The sequence below is a fragment of the Miscanthus floridulus genome, chromosome 10, assembly GCF_019320115.1.
Source record: "Miscanthus floridulus cultivar M001 chromosome 10, ASM1932011v1, whole genome shotgun sequence".
Lineage (NCBI taxonomy): Eukaryota > Viridiplantae > Streptophyta > Magnoliopsida > Poales > Poaceae > Miscanthus > Miscanthus floridulus.
Window position 1 is genome coordinate 2,100,899 of NC_089589.1, and position 15,272 is coordinate 2,116,170.

Consider the following 15,272-nt stretch of genomic DNA (forward strand, 5'->3'; position numbering starts at 1 on the left):
TGGTAATATAATCATGTGAGCATAGTTCGTCTCCCCATTGCATTTAAAAAAATGAACTTTTATGGCGTACGCATCACAAATTGGGGACTCAATGCTATACAAAATATGTTACTTGGTCTTATTTTCTCGTGGTGATGTACGCCTATATGGATCCACCATGAAAATTTTGTTCAAGCGGACGTCACTCCCAAATGTTCGATTTCCAACACCTAAGTCTAGATACATCTGTAGGTAAAAGCCCCTCGCAACAAATGTCCATTTAAACATGTCCTATATGTGAGCTACTCCCTCCATCCCAAATTATAAATTATTTTAACTTTGTTAGAGAGTAAAAGCATTTTATGTTTGGCCAAATTTAAATAATAGTAGTAACATCTGTGACACCAAATAAGTATCACTATATTCTTCATTAATTATATTTTCAAATTATACATATTTGATGTTATAATAAATCTTTATAATTCAATATAATTTTGGTCAAACTTGAGAGACTTTGACTCTGATAAAATTGGAATGACTTATAATTTGAAACGGAGAGAGTATTTATCTATATCAAACATGGCCTGCATATGAGTTTTTTTTATCTCTACCTATATGTCTAGGTTATTTTTTAGAACTGTTCAAGTTAAGCTACCATTCAGGATAAAGTCATGTTTATCGTTTTCAGTCACTTTAATGTCAAAGCTAAAATTCTATAACTGTAGCTTTAATCTCAAACTGCTTATAATTTATTAAGAGGATAAAGGCTTTTCCTCGAAGGAAGGAAAAAGAAAAGAAATTAGAAAGAAAAAAAATGGCGTCTCGTGGTGGATTTACCTGGTTTTCTCACGGCCACGGCTTGCTGCTTCGTCTCCCTTCCGTCGCCGACCGAGGAGAGGGAAGAAAGGGATTGGAAAAGCTAGGGTTTTCGCCATGGCCATCGCCCACCTCCAGCTCCCCGTTCTCGAATCCATTCTCCCCACGCTCTCCTCCTAGCTGCCGCATCTCGCATCGCCGCAAAAAAAGGACCGGCCCGCTTCTATTCCGCTCCCCCATTCGAGGGTTTCCCTCCCCTTCCCTCAAATCGAATCGCAGCATTACCCGCCGAGCAAGCAACCCACCGACCAATCGACCCACCCACCCGCCCACCCGCCCTTCAAGGCTTCGACGGCGCTGGCGATCCAGCAGGGGGCTTGCGCAGCGGAGGCGGCCGGATAACCCAATGTGTATGCTCTGCGCCGTGCAGCGCTGGTCGCGGCGCGTCGCCACCATGCTCCCGTGGCTCGTCGTCCCGCTCATCGCCATCTGGGCCGCCACCCAGCTGCTCCTCCCGGCCGCCTACCGCTTCGAGGTCACCTCCCCGCGGCTCGCCTGCGTCTCCGTGCTCCTTCTCACCCTCTTCTGGTACGAGATCCTCCTCCCGCGGCTCTCCCTCTGGCGCGCCCGCCGCTCCGCGCGCCTCCGCGAGGAGCGCCGCGCGCACGCGCTTGAGCTCCACAAGCTCCGCAAGACCGCCACCCGACGCTGCCGCAACTGCAGCAACCCCTACAGGGACCAGAACCCCGGCGGCGGCAAGTTCATGTGCTCCTACTGTGGCCACGTCTCCAAGCGCCCCGTGCTCGACCTTAATTCGGCCGGGAAGGCCCCCTCCAGGTGGCCTTGCGCTCAGGATTGTGGAGACTGGCTCGACCTGCGCTGCTCCTCCGGCGCCAGTACCTCCTTCTGGGGGTTCTCATGGCACCTGCTGTTGTCATTTTTCACAGCAACAGTGAGGTGGCCATTGAGGAAGATATTCAGATTTACATCGTCAGGGGACGGTGAGGGCTTGGGCCCAGATGGTAAGAGGTTGGCAAAGGGAGGGGAGAATGGGGGAAAAGCTGAGGAGAGCAGGGTCGAGAAGGCGAGGAGGAAGGCAGAGGAGAAGAGGCTGGTGAGGCTGGAGAGGGAAATGCTGGAGGAGGAGGAAAGGAAGCAGCGGGAAGAGATGGCAAAGCTGGTGGAGGAACGCAGGAGGCTGAGGGATGAGAAAGCCGAGGCCGAGGAGCGGTCCAAAAGCGCTACCCCTGTTGGGGAGAAGGATGCTAGGAGGGAGGCAGAGAGGCGGCGCCAGGAGAGGAGGAAGAAAGAGGACAAAGGGTCAAGCAAGAGTAATTCAGATTGTGAGGACATTGATAGACGATTGGGCCGAGAAGGCGACATGAAGCGAGCCTTCGACAGAAAGATTGACTCTGGCAGACGTGAGGGTTACAAGCCTCATTACTTTGAAGCTAACAATCGTAGTAATAAGACAGTGGGGAGCAGAGCAAAGTACTTTGGCCGTATGACGGGTGGTTTCTTATCTTCATCAAGAGGGTTTGGCGGTGGTTCCTTCTTTGGCAGAAGTGCTCAGGCCCCTGCTCCTCAAGTTAACAAGGTTAGCAGACCCGTAGTTCCTGCAACTGACCAAGGTGATGCAGCCAAAAGAGATGTCCAGCATGCAGCCAGGCAAGCTGCAGCCAAATCCGCTTCAGCTGGGGAAACCAGAAATTCATGGACTAATTTTAATCGACCTGTGAGTAACAAGGGCATTGCTACTTTAATGACAAATCTTGTTGTCAGAACCAATTGCATTAGTTGTTTTTAGTTTTTACTTGAATTTCCATCTTAAATCTTCCACCTTTTGTATTTTGCTATATGCAGGTTAGTCCAAATGTGCAGGCAGCCCCTACCAGCTTTAAAAAGTCATGGCATCAGCTGTTTAGTCGTTCAGCATCAGTCTCCCCTTGTCCTGATGCTACAACTTCAGCTCGTGATATGAATCGGAAGCCAGAACCAAATGGAGCGCAAATAAGCAATGCTCATACATTTCTCTCTCAGTATCCTCCTCTGGACAGCAAGCCAAGTTTGAGCCAGTCCATGCAATTTCCAGGTTTTCCACCGGTTAATGGAGTTCCTCCCAATAAGCCACTACCTCATTTTCCTGCTGGACATAAGCCTTTCTATGATGATGCAGAATCTGCTGTATTTGAAGATTCAGAACAGTTTGAGGACCCATGCTATGATCCAGATGCAATCGCATTGCTTGGGCCAGTTTCAGAGTCTTTAGATAACTTCCCTCCAGACTTGGATTGTGGTTTCATCTCGAGTGATGTCGCCAAGAAATCACATGGGAGGCCTTCACCAATTGAGTCGCCTCTCTCTAGATCTCGTATGGTTGAACAAAAGCCTATCAAGCCCCTGCACTTATTAGTTGCAAAACGGCCTGGTGGTCCTATTCAGCCTGAGGCTAGCAGTGAGCAAGGCACATGGCAAATGTGGAGCACGCCATTGGTTCATGAAAGTTTAGGTCTGCAAGGCCCTCAGAGTCAGTGGCCTCGACAGACAAATCAATTAAACTATAGTGCCAATCTTTTCAATGGCGGAACAAAAGGCCCCCTGGGTACTGGTTTGAATGACACTGATCCTTGGCTGCAGAAAGCTCCTTTCCAGCAATTGCCACCTGATACACCAAACCTGTTCCTTCCACATGAAATACCAGGGAAATTACGCAATGACTTGGTTTTTGGGTCTCCAAATAAATCAGCACGTGAACACCCCTTTGGACCACCTGGTCCTTCTTGGCCCAAGTAAGTACTTTCCTATCCCCCTTTCTTTTCAGAAAATTTGCTGCAACAAAGGCTTTCATGACCGCTGAACATATAATTTTAACTTGAGCTAGAAACCTAGTATAATAACTCATTATAGAATAGTTGTTGGCCTTCCCCAGATGTTGACAACTGCTAGTTTCATGCTATTGTGTGAGTCCTTCGAGTTTTCCAGTTAACTGCTTAGTATAGTTCCATGCATCAATCCATTTAAGCACCAAATTATTGACATTTTTTTATGATAATCATTTGACGACATCTGCTTAAATTTGCATGAACATAGTTAAACACGAGTGAAGTCTCCAAGTGTGATTGTGGATTACTCCTTACTTCAACGAGTACATTTATATGTACGGAAATTAGAGACCGTTGAAAAGCATAGTGAATTATCGTGGTATTTAGCATTGCTGAGTTTTTAACAAAGTTCAGCTAGGCGCTAGGCGACTTCTAGGCGATGACCCATAGCCTAGAGCCTAGGCGAGCTTAAGCGAGCCTAGGCGTTTTAAGGCGTTTTTCTAGGCGTTTTGTATATATACTAATATACATATATTATCTTCTAAAAGAAAAAATAAACAGCTGAAATAGTGGGTTTAGATAGATTGAAAGGCTGGCTTAGAGAGATAGAAAGGCCCAAATGGCAACAGTCCAGCCCATCTCCCACTCCAGGTCTCCAACCTTATCCTTCTGTTCGGTCTCCCGCATCCTCTGCTCGACGCCGCTTCCTCTGTTCGGTAGCCCGCATCAGCCGCCGCCTCCGATTCCTCTCCCTCTCCGGCATCTCTCTCTCCTCTAGTGCGTGCCCGCCGCCGCCCGCGCACGCGCCCGCCCCCGCCCCGCAGCTCCTCCTCTACCGGCGACCTCCGCCAGAAGCTCCTCCTCCCCCACCGGCGCCGCCGACGAGCTGGTGCCGCCTAAGGGTCCGCCTACCCCCTAGGCCAGGTAGGACCCCCCCGCCTGCTGCCGCCCGCACACGCCCACGCATGCGCCCGCGCCCGCGCCCGCCGCCGCTCTCAGCTCCTCCCCCACCGGCGACCTCCCGCTGCGACCTCCCCCACCGGCGACCTACCTCTTTGCGCGTAGATGTCCGCCTACCCCCATAGGCCAGGCGGGAACCCATCGACTAGCGACTAGTCGCGCCTAAGGCGTCGCCTTTTTGAACACTGGTTTTTAATTGATACTCGTCTTTATTGTTGAACCCATTGAGTGTGATGCTGTGTGTGTATGGATGATCCTTTCTTCTTTGAAAGATTCAAGGCAGCAGTGCTCTTTATTCTCCAATCATTAGGTGGGAGTTCTCTGTGGATCTTATTTATGAGAATGACGTGTAATCTGGGGCAGGGCAGTGGTGCTTCTATATATATATATATATATTTTTTTTTTTTGCATATGTTTCATGAGTTAGTCACGCCAATTTTGGTCTTTGCAGTCACTATGTGTCCACCTAGATGTTAGGCAACACCATCCTGCTTACTGCTTAATTGCCACATACTCTACCCAGAGTGTCTGCCTAATCCTAGTTAGTCTCTCTAGTGACTAAAGCTTTTTGGAACACTTAATCGGACATGTGCGTTTCTGATATTTCGCACTTTCATGGATCATGGTTCATTGATGTTATGGCGCTAAGTGGTCTACTCTGCTCGTGAATGACGATGAATTGACAAACTGCCATAATGAATAAGCTAGCTTGGATATGTCTGGTCATTTTGCTTCCACTGTTCATGATTGTTGAACCTTAATACTAAATGTGTCGTCAGTCAAGATATGTTACAACAATGGCACGGTTGACCAATGATTTGGCCATGGGTTTCTCTCAGCCCAGCTAGAAATTATGTGCTAAGTAAATACCTTTTTCTTAAGGCAGTTCAGAGGCAAATTTATTGCTAGGTCTAAATTGATTAGAAAGAAGGGTACAGAAACCGAGGAGAGATGGGTAGTTGTCAGAATTGTCGGATTATTAGCCAATGTTTTTATCCCTGGTCTTGATGATGTGCTCCTCACAATTAGTGTATTAGATTTTGTGGTCTGGTCAAGATTTGTTTTCCAATAGTAACTTTTATTTTCAATAGCTCAGGGGTACTCAAGCATCTGATTTCTGATAACTGCCCAGGTTCTGTGTTTACAATGAGAAGAAGTTTTGGAGGGGATAAGCAGACTAAACACTTGATTTTATAGGATGCTTCCTGCAAAATCATGGTCTTCTACGTTTATATCATCCATTGTTTGCATTGATTTTTTGTATTTTTAAATAGTGTGGGCTGCTGCTTTTGAGACATAATTAGAGGCTAGACTTAGATGGTGCAAAATCAGAACTTGCCGCAGGCTAAGCTGTTCTGTTGCAGGCAGTTTGATGAGATACGTATAGGTTGATAGCGAGTGTTCTAGTTTCATTTTTATGTCTAAGGTTGGGATGGTCTTATGTCCAAGAAATGCGATTAGATGAGCTGGAGATTGAATGAAATTCGGCTGATGCCAAAAGTCCAAAATGGATGATTAAATATTTGCTATGGGTTGTGGGTTGTGCAAGGCCACAATCCTTGAACATATGAATGCATGTTTTTTTTATAAGAGCAACTGTTGAGCTAACATTTTTTGTTCTCTGAAATATGTAGTTTGATAGCATTGAACTTCTGCGCTGTAGGTGGTTGGATTCTTGGAAATGCTGTTCATCAGTGGTGTTTGGTTACTGCATCCTGTTTGACCTTGCTGTTAATTATTGGGCGTAGTTTTAATTGTTACTTTTGAAGGGCGGGCCTGGTGCAAGCGGTAGAGTCTTACCGCCTATGACCGGAAGGTCCCGGGTTCGAGTCGCGGTCTCCTCGCATTGCACAGGCGAGGGTAAGGCTTGCCACTGACACCCTTCCCCAGACCCCGCACAGAGCGGGAGCTCTCTGCACTGGGTACGCCTTTTTTTTTTAGTTTTAATTGTTACTTCAATTAGACATACGATGAACATTTTTTGCAAAGGTGGTAACTGTTACCTTTTTTTGTTTGCATGGTTGGGGCAGGCTCCTCGCATTGCGGTAGAGTCTTACCGCCTGTGACCGGAAGGTCCCGGGTTCGAGTCGCGGTCTCCTCGCATTGCACAGTCGAGGGTAAGGCTTGCCACTGACACCCTTCCCTAGACCCCGCACAGATCGGGAGCTCTCTGCACTGAGTACGCCCTTTATGGTTGGGGCAGGCTCCTTCATACTTGAAAAGCATATGTAAAGGTGCTGTGATGAAAGAGCAGGCAGCCTAGTCCATGTGCGATGAAAGTTTTAGTCCAGTTAGGATAAAACTAGAGTTCCCGGAGGATTCAAAGACAAGGCCCAATGGGGTGTTCAGTCTTATCCCATGGCGATGTCTCTAGGAGGAGAGATATCCACACAATTTACGCAAGTGGGCTGCTACCCACAGAAATTTGGCTCAAGGGAACGTGGAAATTGGGTTATCAGTTTTCTTAGCATGACTAGTTCATTTGAGTCATTTTTGAATACTCAGGTAGTATGACAGACCATCTGGTTCCTACTTCCTACAGGCCAGAAGCACTTTTTTTTTGACAACACAGGCCAGAAGCACTTTTTTTTTGACAACACAGGCCAGAAGCACTTGACCTATCAACAGGCTCCAAGCTGATGGAAACTTAGCATACAAGATTCGATTGTTTTTGTGTTGGGCTTGGTCTATTGGCGTTTGAATTTGCTTGTTTCAAGTTTACGACTTGTACCCTGGAAGCTGTTGGCTTGAAATTGAGTTCATTTGGTCTGCATGGCACTGGGTGCCTGAAATCTTTTACTTTTACCATGGGTTGTGCCCTTTGGGTGTTGTCTGCATGACACAGCTTGGTTTCTGTTTTAGGCCTGACAAAACATTTGAACTATCCATGCCTTATTTGATTTCATGTTTTTTTGGGTAGTATTATCATCATACGTACATTCATACTACCATCGTTGATAAAAGTGAAATGCTGGATCTGACGACTCTGTTGGGGTTATTATGTATGCAGGGGGGAGCTGTCGCTGAATGGAGCCCAGGAAGGTGGTGGCCATTTTTCATTGCCGTCCAGCGCACCAGTCGGTGGCGGAGGAGGCTTATTTTGCTCGACAAGTCCTGATGTCCAGTCCTCCGTGTGGTCTTTCAACGAAAAAGAGAGCGCAGCAGGGACAAACCTCGTTATAGAAGGGAATGGAGGGTGTCTGAGCCAAAACTTCCTTGCCTCCCCTCTGAGTGTTGCAGGGGGTTACTTAGCGAGGAGATAAGGCTCTCCCTGTTCATTGACCCAAAAAAGATATGGGGTCATTTTGTTTAGTAGCACTCTCACCTGACCTGTTAACATGCGCCACGCCGCCACCTGATGCATTGCATCAGGTGAAACTTACTTTCACCTGATGTGTTGGCACTTGTCGTCGTATGAACTCTGGGATTCAGTGAAAAATGGGCATGGGGACTTGCCCTGCACAGGTGCGCTGATGTCTTGGGTCGCCGCTAACACTGACACAGCTCCCTTTGGCAATGCGCAATAGCGCGTGCCTATATGTGACTGATTTGTTTGAAGGTGGTTGTTCGGCTGTACTAATATATATGTAGGTCGTTCTGTGCAAGTGGTAGTGGATAGCAGCATACCATGAAGGGCTCGCTCGTATACACCCTGACGATTGGGTGGGTATTCCAATCTGAACAAACCTGTAGGTGGAAGGTATTTGGTACATGATGGGAGAAGAGAAGATGGTGCTTGTTAGTATCCAGTAATATTTAGGAATCATCTTGTTTTGGTGATGCTGGGATCAGCATATGTTTCCACTTTTTTTTTCTGAGAATAGCAGGGCAAGGCAGGATGGTGTTATCTGATGGGTGCAGCGGCCATGCAAGTGGTTTGGTTCAGCAGTCGGTAGTCTTTACTCTTTACTGTACTGGACAGTGGCAAACTGGCTACTACCCAGGCCACCACTAGCAGCAACCACCGACCTTTGCGGTGCTGTGTTGCGAAACATGCGTGTGCCGTTTGTCGTGCGCGTGCTGCTTCGGCGGCCTTGCACGCCACCGCAAATGTAACGAACGAAGCTCAACTATTCTTGTTCTTGGAAACGAATCCTCTCTCGTAAATGCGACTGTTTGAGAGACGCCGATTGGATCTGGAGGGAGGGAGGGGAGGAAGAAAAAACCGCGTCCGTCCCATGCACTGCTGCGTTGCTTTTGACTTTTTTTTTAAATGCATCACATGTATTAAGCTCTATGCAAAGGCAAATAGTCAAATACAATATCCATTATATAGGCCCAGTGTTTCAGCTTATTTTTTCAGCGAAACAAACGGAGCCATATGATGGAACTTCGCTCATGTAAATACATGAGCCAGGATCTAAAACATAAGCACCGTGGATGGCTAAACAGTCAGCTATCTTATTACAGCTTCTATTACACAATGAGACATTACAAAAAGAAAACTCTGATCGCATCATGTCTCGAATATTGAACACCAAAGCCCCAATGCTACTTCGATCTATATTTGTTGACTTGAGGGCCGTTGCCAGAACCATGGCATCTGCTTCTAAAATGATTTGCGACATACCTAACTGAGCTGCATGAATAATGCTCTTATAGACCGCAATTGCCTCAGCATGTAAGGCCGATGAAGCATGCCGAATATTCCCAGCCCCAGCTGCCTATATCTCTCCATTCATATTTCTCACCACAAAATCCCATCCTCCAGATCTTTTATCTGGGTCAAAAGAACCATCTGAGTTGATTTTATAAATGTTCTCTGGGGGAGGTGTCCAGGAGCCTTAAGCTACATATTTTACCCTCTCTTTAGTCTCACGTAGCTTTTCGAATTGCATGAGAAAGAAAGAAACAGATCCACTAATTTCAGTTGCTGTTGGCATCCTCCCACCATCAATGGCCTTATTTCCGCCGACCACCATCTTCAAAGAAAAACAAACACTTTTAATTGTATATTATTCTATAACATCCAGATCTTATTAATGACTTCTAAACCGGATTGGCAGCTTACCAATTCAGATCTGATGTCTTCCATATTCAGGAAGCGCCAGCACATTTTTGTAAATTTACATTTAAAGAAGATGTGCCCACAGTCCTCGTCCAATCTTCTACAAACAGGACAGATAGTATCCAATTTCACCCCACGTCTGGCCAAATTTCTTCTGACAGGGAGGCTGTTATGTGCTAAGCACCATACAAACATTTTAACTTTATTAGGGACTTTGAGTTGCCAAATCTTGATCCATTGAAAATCCTTCTCACCTCCATTTGCACTTACAGAACTAGAAGCATCCTGTCCTATCTGAGCATCTCTTCTCGCCACAGCAAGTTTATAAGCTGATTTGACTAAAAATAGCCCTTTTGCATCAAAATGCCAAACAAGCCAATCCTCCATATGTTCATTAATAGGAATTCGTAATATCTCATCAGCATCTTGTGGCCAAAATATATCACGTATTAGTTGCTCATCCCATTCTCCTGTTGTTGGATCTATAAGCTCTAACTCTTGTCAGCACACAGGACCTCCTAGGTGTTGCTGGTTTTCTTGTTGAGCCTTTGGGCAGCCATGGGTCTTCCCATATCTTCACTTTCTCTCCATTCCCAATTCGCCATATAACTCCTTTCAAAAGTTCAGCCCCTTTCAAAATGCTTCTCCAAGAACATGAAATCCCATCCCGAGGAGCACAATGAAGAATATCTTAATTTGGAAAATATCTTGCCTTTAGCACTTGGCCACAAAGGGTGTTAGGGCTTGTAAGCAATCTCCATGCTTGCCTGCTGAGCATTGCTAAATTAAAAAGATGTAGATCACCAAAACCTAAACCACCATTCTTCTTGGATCTTGTTAATTTTTCCCAACTCAGCCAATGAATTTTGTTTGTTGTCTTGCTGGCTCCACCAATATCTTGCATTAATCATACTGAGATCATCACAAAAACCTTTTGTAAGGTCAAAACATGACATCGCATAAGTGGGAATAGATTGCGCTACAGCCTTAATAAGGATTTCCTTACCAGCTTTTGATAGAAGTTTTTCCTGCCAACCCTGAATCGTGCTCCAAACCTTCTTTTTGATGTATTCAAATACTGCTTTTTTTTTAATTTTCCAATGGAGATTGGTAAACCTAAATAACGTTCACTCATTGCTTCAGAATCAATAGAAAGATCAGATTTGATTTGGCTCCTAATTTCTTGACCTGTATTTGGGCTGAACATAATTGATGATTTTTCTCTGTTAATTTTTTGACCAGCAACCTGTTGATACAAATCAAAAATATGTTTAAGTTCTTGTGCATCATTCGCCCTTGCTTTCATCAGTATCAAGAAATCATAAGCAAAGAATAGATGGTTTACTCTTGGTGCACGTCAGACAAATCTTAATGCCTTCAATCTTGCCCCTTTGCTCAGCTTTTTGCAACATTGCTGATAGGCCTTCTGCACGTAAAATAAATAAATAAGAGGACAACGGATCACCCTGTCTTAAGCCTCTTTGAGGGAAAATACGATGGGTATAACCTTCATTAACTTTGATTTTATAAGTAACAGAGGTAACATAATTCATAATAAGCCGAACTCATCTGATATTAAAGCCCATCTGAATCAAAATATTTTCTAAGAAAGCCCATTCCACCCGTCATACGCTTTGCTCATATCTAATTTGATTGCAACCAACCCCTCTTTACCTTTCTTTTTACCATTTAAATAATGTGTTAACTCATAAGATAAAAGGACGTTGCTTTTTTTTGATTGGGTACAATTTTGGACGTACACAATCCACACACTCCACGTTCACACCGTACGCACAACACACGTGCATATCTAAATACACGCAAAGAAGAGATTAGAATGATCTTTAGCCTCTAGTGCGCGGGAAACACGTAGTACTACCCAATGTGTATACGTACGTGTACCCTAATTTGTCCGAAAAAATTCCAAAAGGAAAAAGGACGTTGCTTTCGACTTGGACAGACAACAACAGACGTGCTGACAGTCGGAACCCAAACACAACCCAAGGCAAATCCGGCGTTCGCTGCTGCTGCGTCGGTGTCGTGCCTGCACGCCTGGAGAAGCTTCCATCCGCCGACAGGTGGGCCTGCAGAGACGGCGTCAACCACCGCGTTCCTCGGCGCCTCCACTGCCAAGTGGGCCCCGCCAGGCTTCGCGCATGACTGACGGTGACGGCCCGACCGACGGGCGGACCTGTCTGTCCTGTCCTCCCTCATGTTCGTGGTTCCACTCTTCCTCTTCCTCCCAACCTCTCCTCGTCGCACGAACAAATCCGTTCCCGACCCGTCCGTCCTCCTCCGGCTTCTTCCTCCCGCCCGCTCCGCTCCTGCCTCTTGCCTCTGCCGGGATCCTATTGCAGCCTCACCGGTTGCCCTTTCTTTCTTTCTACCCACCTGCCCCGCGTGGCACAATTTCTTCCGCTTCCGGTCCGGATCATTTTAGGGGAGGGAGGGAGGGAGGGGTCATAAGAAATTCCTGCAAGTGAAGGACGAAGGAGACGGGAGGGCGCGAGGGGACTAAGTGGTTTAGAAAAAAAAACAGGGTCTCAAACATCATGAAATCAACTAATAGTGTGATCAAATAAAGCAAAGCATGAAATGATAATTCAAAAAAAATAGCAAGTGATGAGCAATGGAGCAATGGAAACAAGAACACATAAGATCCAAATAAGTCCAAATTGACAACAAAAAGAAGTACTATATTTTTAATTTTTGTATTAGTTTCATATAAAATGAATTACTTTGAACATTTAGACTAAACCATTTTTATATCTAGTAGAAAATGGAAATCACCATTGAAACCAGCTAGATGAGTTACAACATTTCAACAGGAAACCTTTATTAGCTTCAAAATAGTTACACAAAAAAAACTAGAGCAACATTGAAGGAACTATGACTTTATATATCAGAAGAAATATGCACCCTTTTTTTTTTGCTTCCTAGAGCAATGAGAGCGCTACTCACCTCCTACAATGGGTACGACCAGGTGGTTTGCCTTCTGCTTTCGATGCTGCATGTTTGTATCACTTATGTTCAATTATGTTTTATTAACTTAATTTAGCAGCACAATGAATCTTTTCCAAAATGATGGCTGAATTCATTCTACGATGCATGTGGTATATGTTTCCTTCACCCAACAATACCTGATGTGGCCCATAGTTGTGGCTTGATTCATATATCAGATGTCTTGAACTTTGCAAAGATCAATCATGAAACAACGTGTGGTCCTTATTTTTTTCTAAAACAAATTGGTAGGAGAGTTTCATGTTCCATTAAAATGTTAGGAGAAGACTTCCATGAGGGTCATGCAAAATTAAAAAAAATCCGAAATGGGAGCTCAAAAATAAAAAAGAAAAGAAAAACTCTTTGGCTTTGAGACTGAGGACAAAAAAGTCTTACTCCCGTAAGTTCAGAGCCGCCAGGTGTTGTGTTCCTATCAAAATCTGAGGTCCCCGCCACCTTGATTTTTGTCATAAGCCTATTGTTTGGCATTTCCTTGTGGCTGAAAACATGTGCATTTCACTCATTCCATGTCTCCCAGGATATTAGTATGATCTTAATCACCAATGCAAGAAACAATATTTGAAGATCGAATAATCTCATATGACCACAGGGGTGCATTTCAAAAGATTGCAGTTGAGGCTCTTGTTAAGAGCAACCACTTGGTAAAACTAAGACATGCTTATAATAGCCAGGTGATTGAAAATATATATAGTTTTCTACATGTTTATCTTGAATAATAAAAGGGAAAGATGTCGACTACATACTGGTGGAATTTATTTTCTCAAGAAGGTTTTTTGTTTGTTATGAATATTGCTACTGATTAAGCCAGAGAAGCCAATGTACTGGTGTCGCTCGTTTCTGTACGTTTTGTGTTATCCAATCTCTCAATTCACCAGTTTCGTGTGGTATATGTTTCCTATAATGCGCCAATCCTGACTTATGCAGAGTACATACGTACGCATTTCAAGGCAACATATATCTACATGTATTAAATTGAGGTCCTACTTGGAATAATAGGAGACACGAGGCATGCATCTGGTTTTTGTAGGCTGTTGGATGGATTACGGTGGTGGCGCGGCGGCCGGGCAACGTCGCTCGCCGATCGAATAATCCATGCACAGCGCACCTACCTGACCTCACCAGCAATTATATGTGTGTATATATATACATTTAATTATTGTTTTGTGCTTTTGTTGGGATCCTTCTGGATGGGTCACTGCCACGTACGTCTGCAACCACATATTATTCCGGTGTGGGCAATGATTCCATTTCTTTTTTTGGAGGATGGCATCTGTTCATCACCGATGACTCGGATGCTCATCGCCATAGAACGAGCAGCCTATCATGATACTCCCCGTGTAGGTATTGCTGCTGCTGCAACAGAGAAGAATTGACAACTCAGTCTGATTGTCGTTTGGAGCAGGAGCAGTTGGCACTTGGCAGTGCACACACAACCCGTACGAGAACGACAAGCGCACAAAAGGGAGAAGATTCTGCACGTTCAATCCGTAGGAATAAATTCAACTTCACGGGATAAACGCAAGAAGCAGGGAACATTCTGCATTCTAAAGGGCAGGATCATATTTTGTCGACAATTTAACCAATGTTAATTAAGATGTGAAACAATCAAACTAAAGTCTCCGCACGCGGCTACAAAGAAAAGTAGAAAACGATCTGGATTCTACAGGGACGCAGGAAGGAAGGGAGGAACGCAGAAGACAACGACATGGCACCAGCAGTGCTACTGCTAGCATCTACAGTACGTAGAGAGGGAATCTGGCATTGTTTGATGAGCTAGCTAGTAGATGCGCGCCCTACATCTACACGGTAGAGTTACAAGTTTAAGAGCATGTTGATCACCTAAATTAGTTATTAGTCCAACCGAAGGTTGGGTGAGTAAAGTTTAATCTCACTACGCCCAGAAGGTATTTGTAGGGGCGGCTCCTGAGCATTTGTAGCCGCGGTTTTGCCAGCCGTCCCTAAGCAACCGCAGCTACGTATGCTTGATTTGTAGGGGCAGTTGGACAGCCGCCCATATAAATCGATTTGTAAGGGCCCCTATAAATCGATTTGTAGGGGCGACTGATGATTTATAGGGGCGGCTGGATATTGAGCCGACCCTCCAAATTAATTTTCAGAAATTACGAAAAAATTGTCAAAAAAATAGATTTTTTTTTAATCCGGGAATGCCCTCACTAGTCAGCCACACCACCTGATCCCTAGCCATGGCATGTTATGCATGATTTTTGGACACTTCACGTCGGCTGGGATTCAAACCCGTGACCTCCCCCTCGCGCGTATCCTTCTTTACCACTGCACCTCACAATCACTTGTGTCTATAATCCATTTTGGTTCCCCACATATTATCCTAAACCCAGCATAAATTGATTGTTTGATGCCCTAAACGAATTCAAATGAAAAAGTTATCAACTACAAAGTTTTATAACTTTTCGAGATCTACAACTTCCATTTTGGTAGTTTCTCCATCCGAGGTCGTTTACAAAATTTGAATTTTAAATTTAATAAATTCAAACGTAGTTTTCCTTGACAAGATGAATTCAAATAAAAAAGTTATCAACTACAAAGTTTCATAACTTTTCGAGATCTACAACTTTTATTTTTTGCTGTTTGTCCATCCAAGGTCATTTTAAAATTCAAATTTCAAATTTTAGGAAATTCAAATATAG

General features: G+C 44.7%; 1 protein-coding gene across 3 annotated transcripts; it reads left to right on the forward strand.

Moving 5' to 3' along the window:
* The first annotated feature begins 817 nt into the window (after nt 1-817).
* On the forward strand, nt 818-8,729 carry LOC136486073 (stress response protein nst1-like). 3 transcript variants are annotated; one of them, XR_010766656.1, is made up of 5 exons: nt 818-2,530; nt 2,659-3,584; nt 6,241-6,499; nt 6,608-6,694; nt 7,588-7,727. XR_010766656.1 is itself a non-coding variant. In XM_066482844.1 (3 exons), the coding sequence occupies exons 1-3, from the start codon at nt 1,202-1,204 to the stop codon at nt 7,838-7,840; spliced, it is 2,508 nt and encodes an 835-aa protein (XP_066338941.1). In that variant the 5' UTR covers nt 818-1,201; the 3' UTR covers nt 7,841-8,729. The 3 variants fall into 3 exon arrangements, 2 of the variants coding, with proteins under 2 accessions (XP_066338941.1, XP_066338942.1); XM_066482844.1 differs by lacking the exons at nt 6,241-6,499; nt 6,608-6,694 and having other exon boundaries at nt 7,588-8,729; XM_066482845.1 differs by lacking the exons at nt 6,608-6,694; nt 7,588-7,727 and having other exon boundaries at nt 6,241-6,562.
* The last annotated feature ends 6,543 nt before the right edge of the window (nt 8,730-15,272 follow it).

Bases quoted from the DNA above. Each gene is read 5' to 3' on its own strand.
- LOC136486073 (XM_066482844.1), top strand. From the start codon at position 1,202: ATGTGTATGCTCTGCGCCGTGCAGCGCTGGTCGCGGCGCGTCGCCACC. The intron at 2,531-2,658 runs GTGAGTAACAAG...TGCTATATGCAG, and splicing joins GGACTAATTTTAATCGACCT to GTTAGTCCAAATGTGCAGGC. The intron at 3,585-7,587 runs GTAAGTACTTTC...TTATGTATGCAG, and splicing joins CCTGGTCCTTCTTGGCCCAA to GGGGGAGCTGTCGCTGAATG.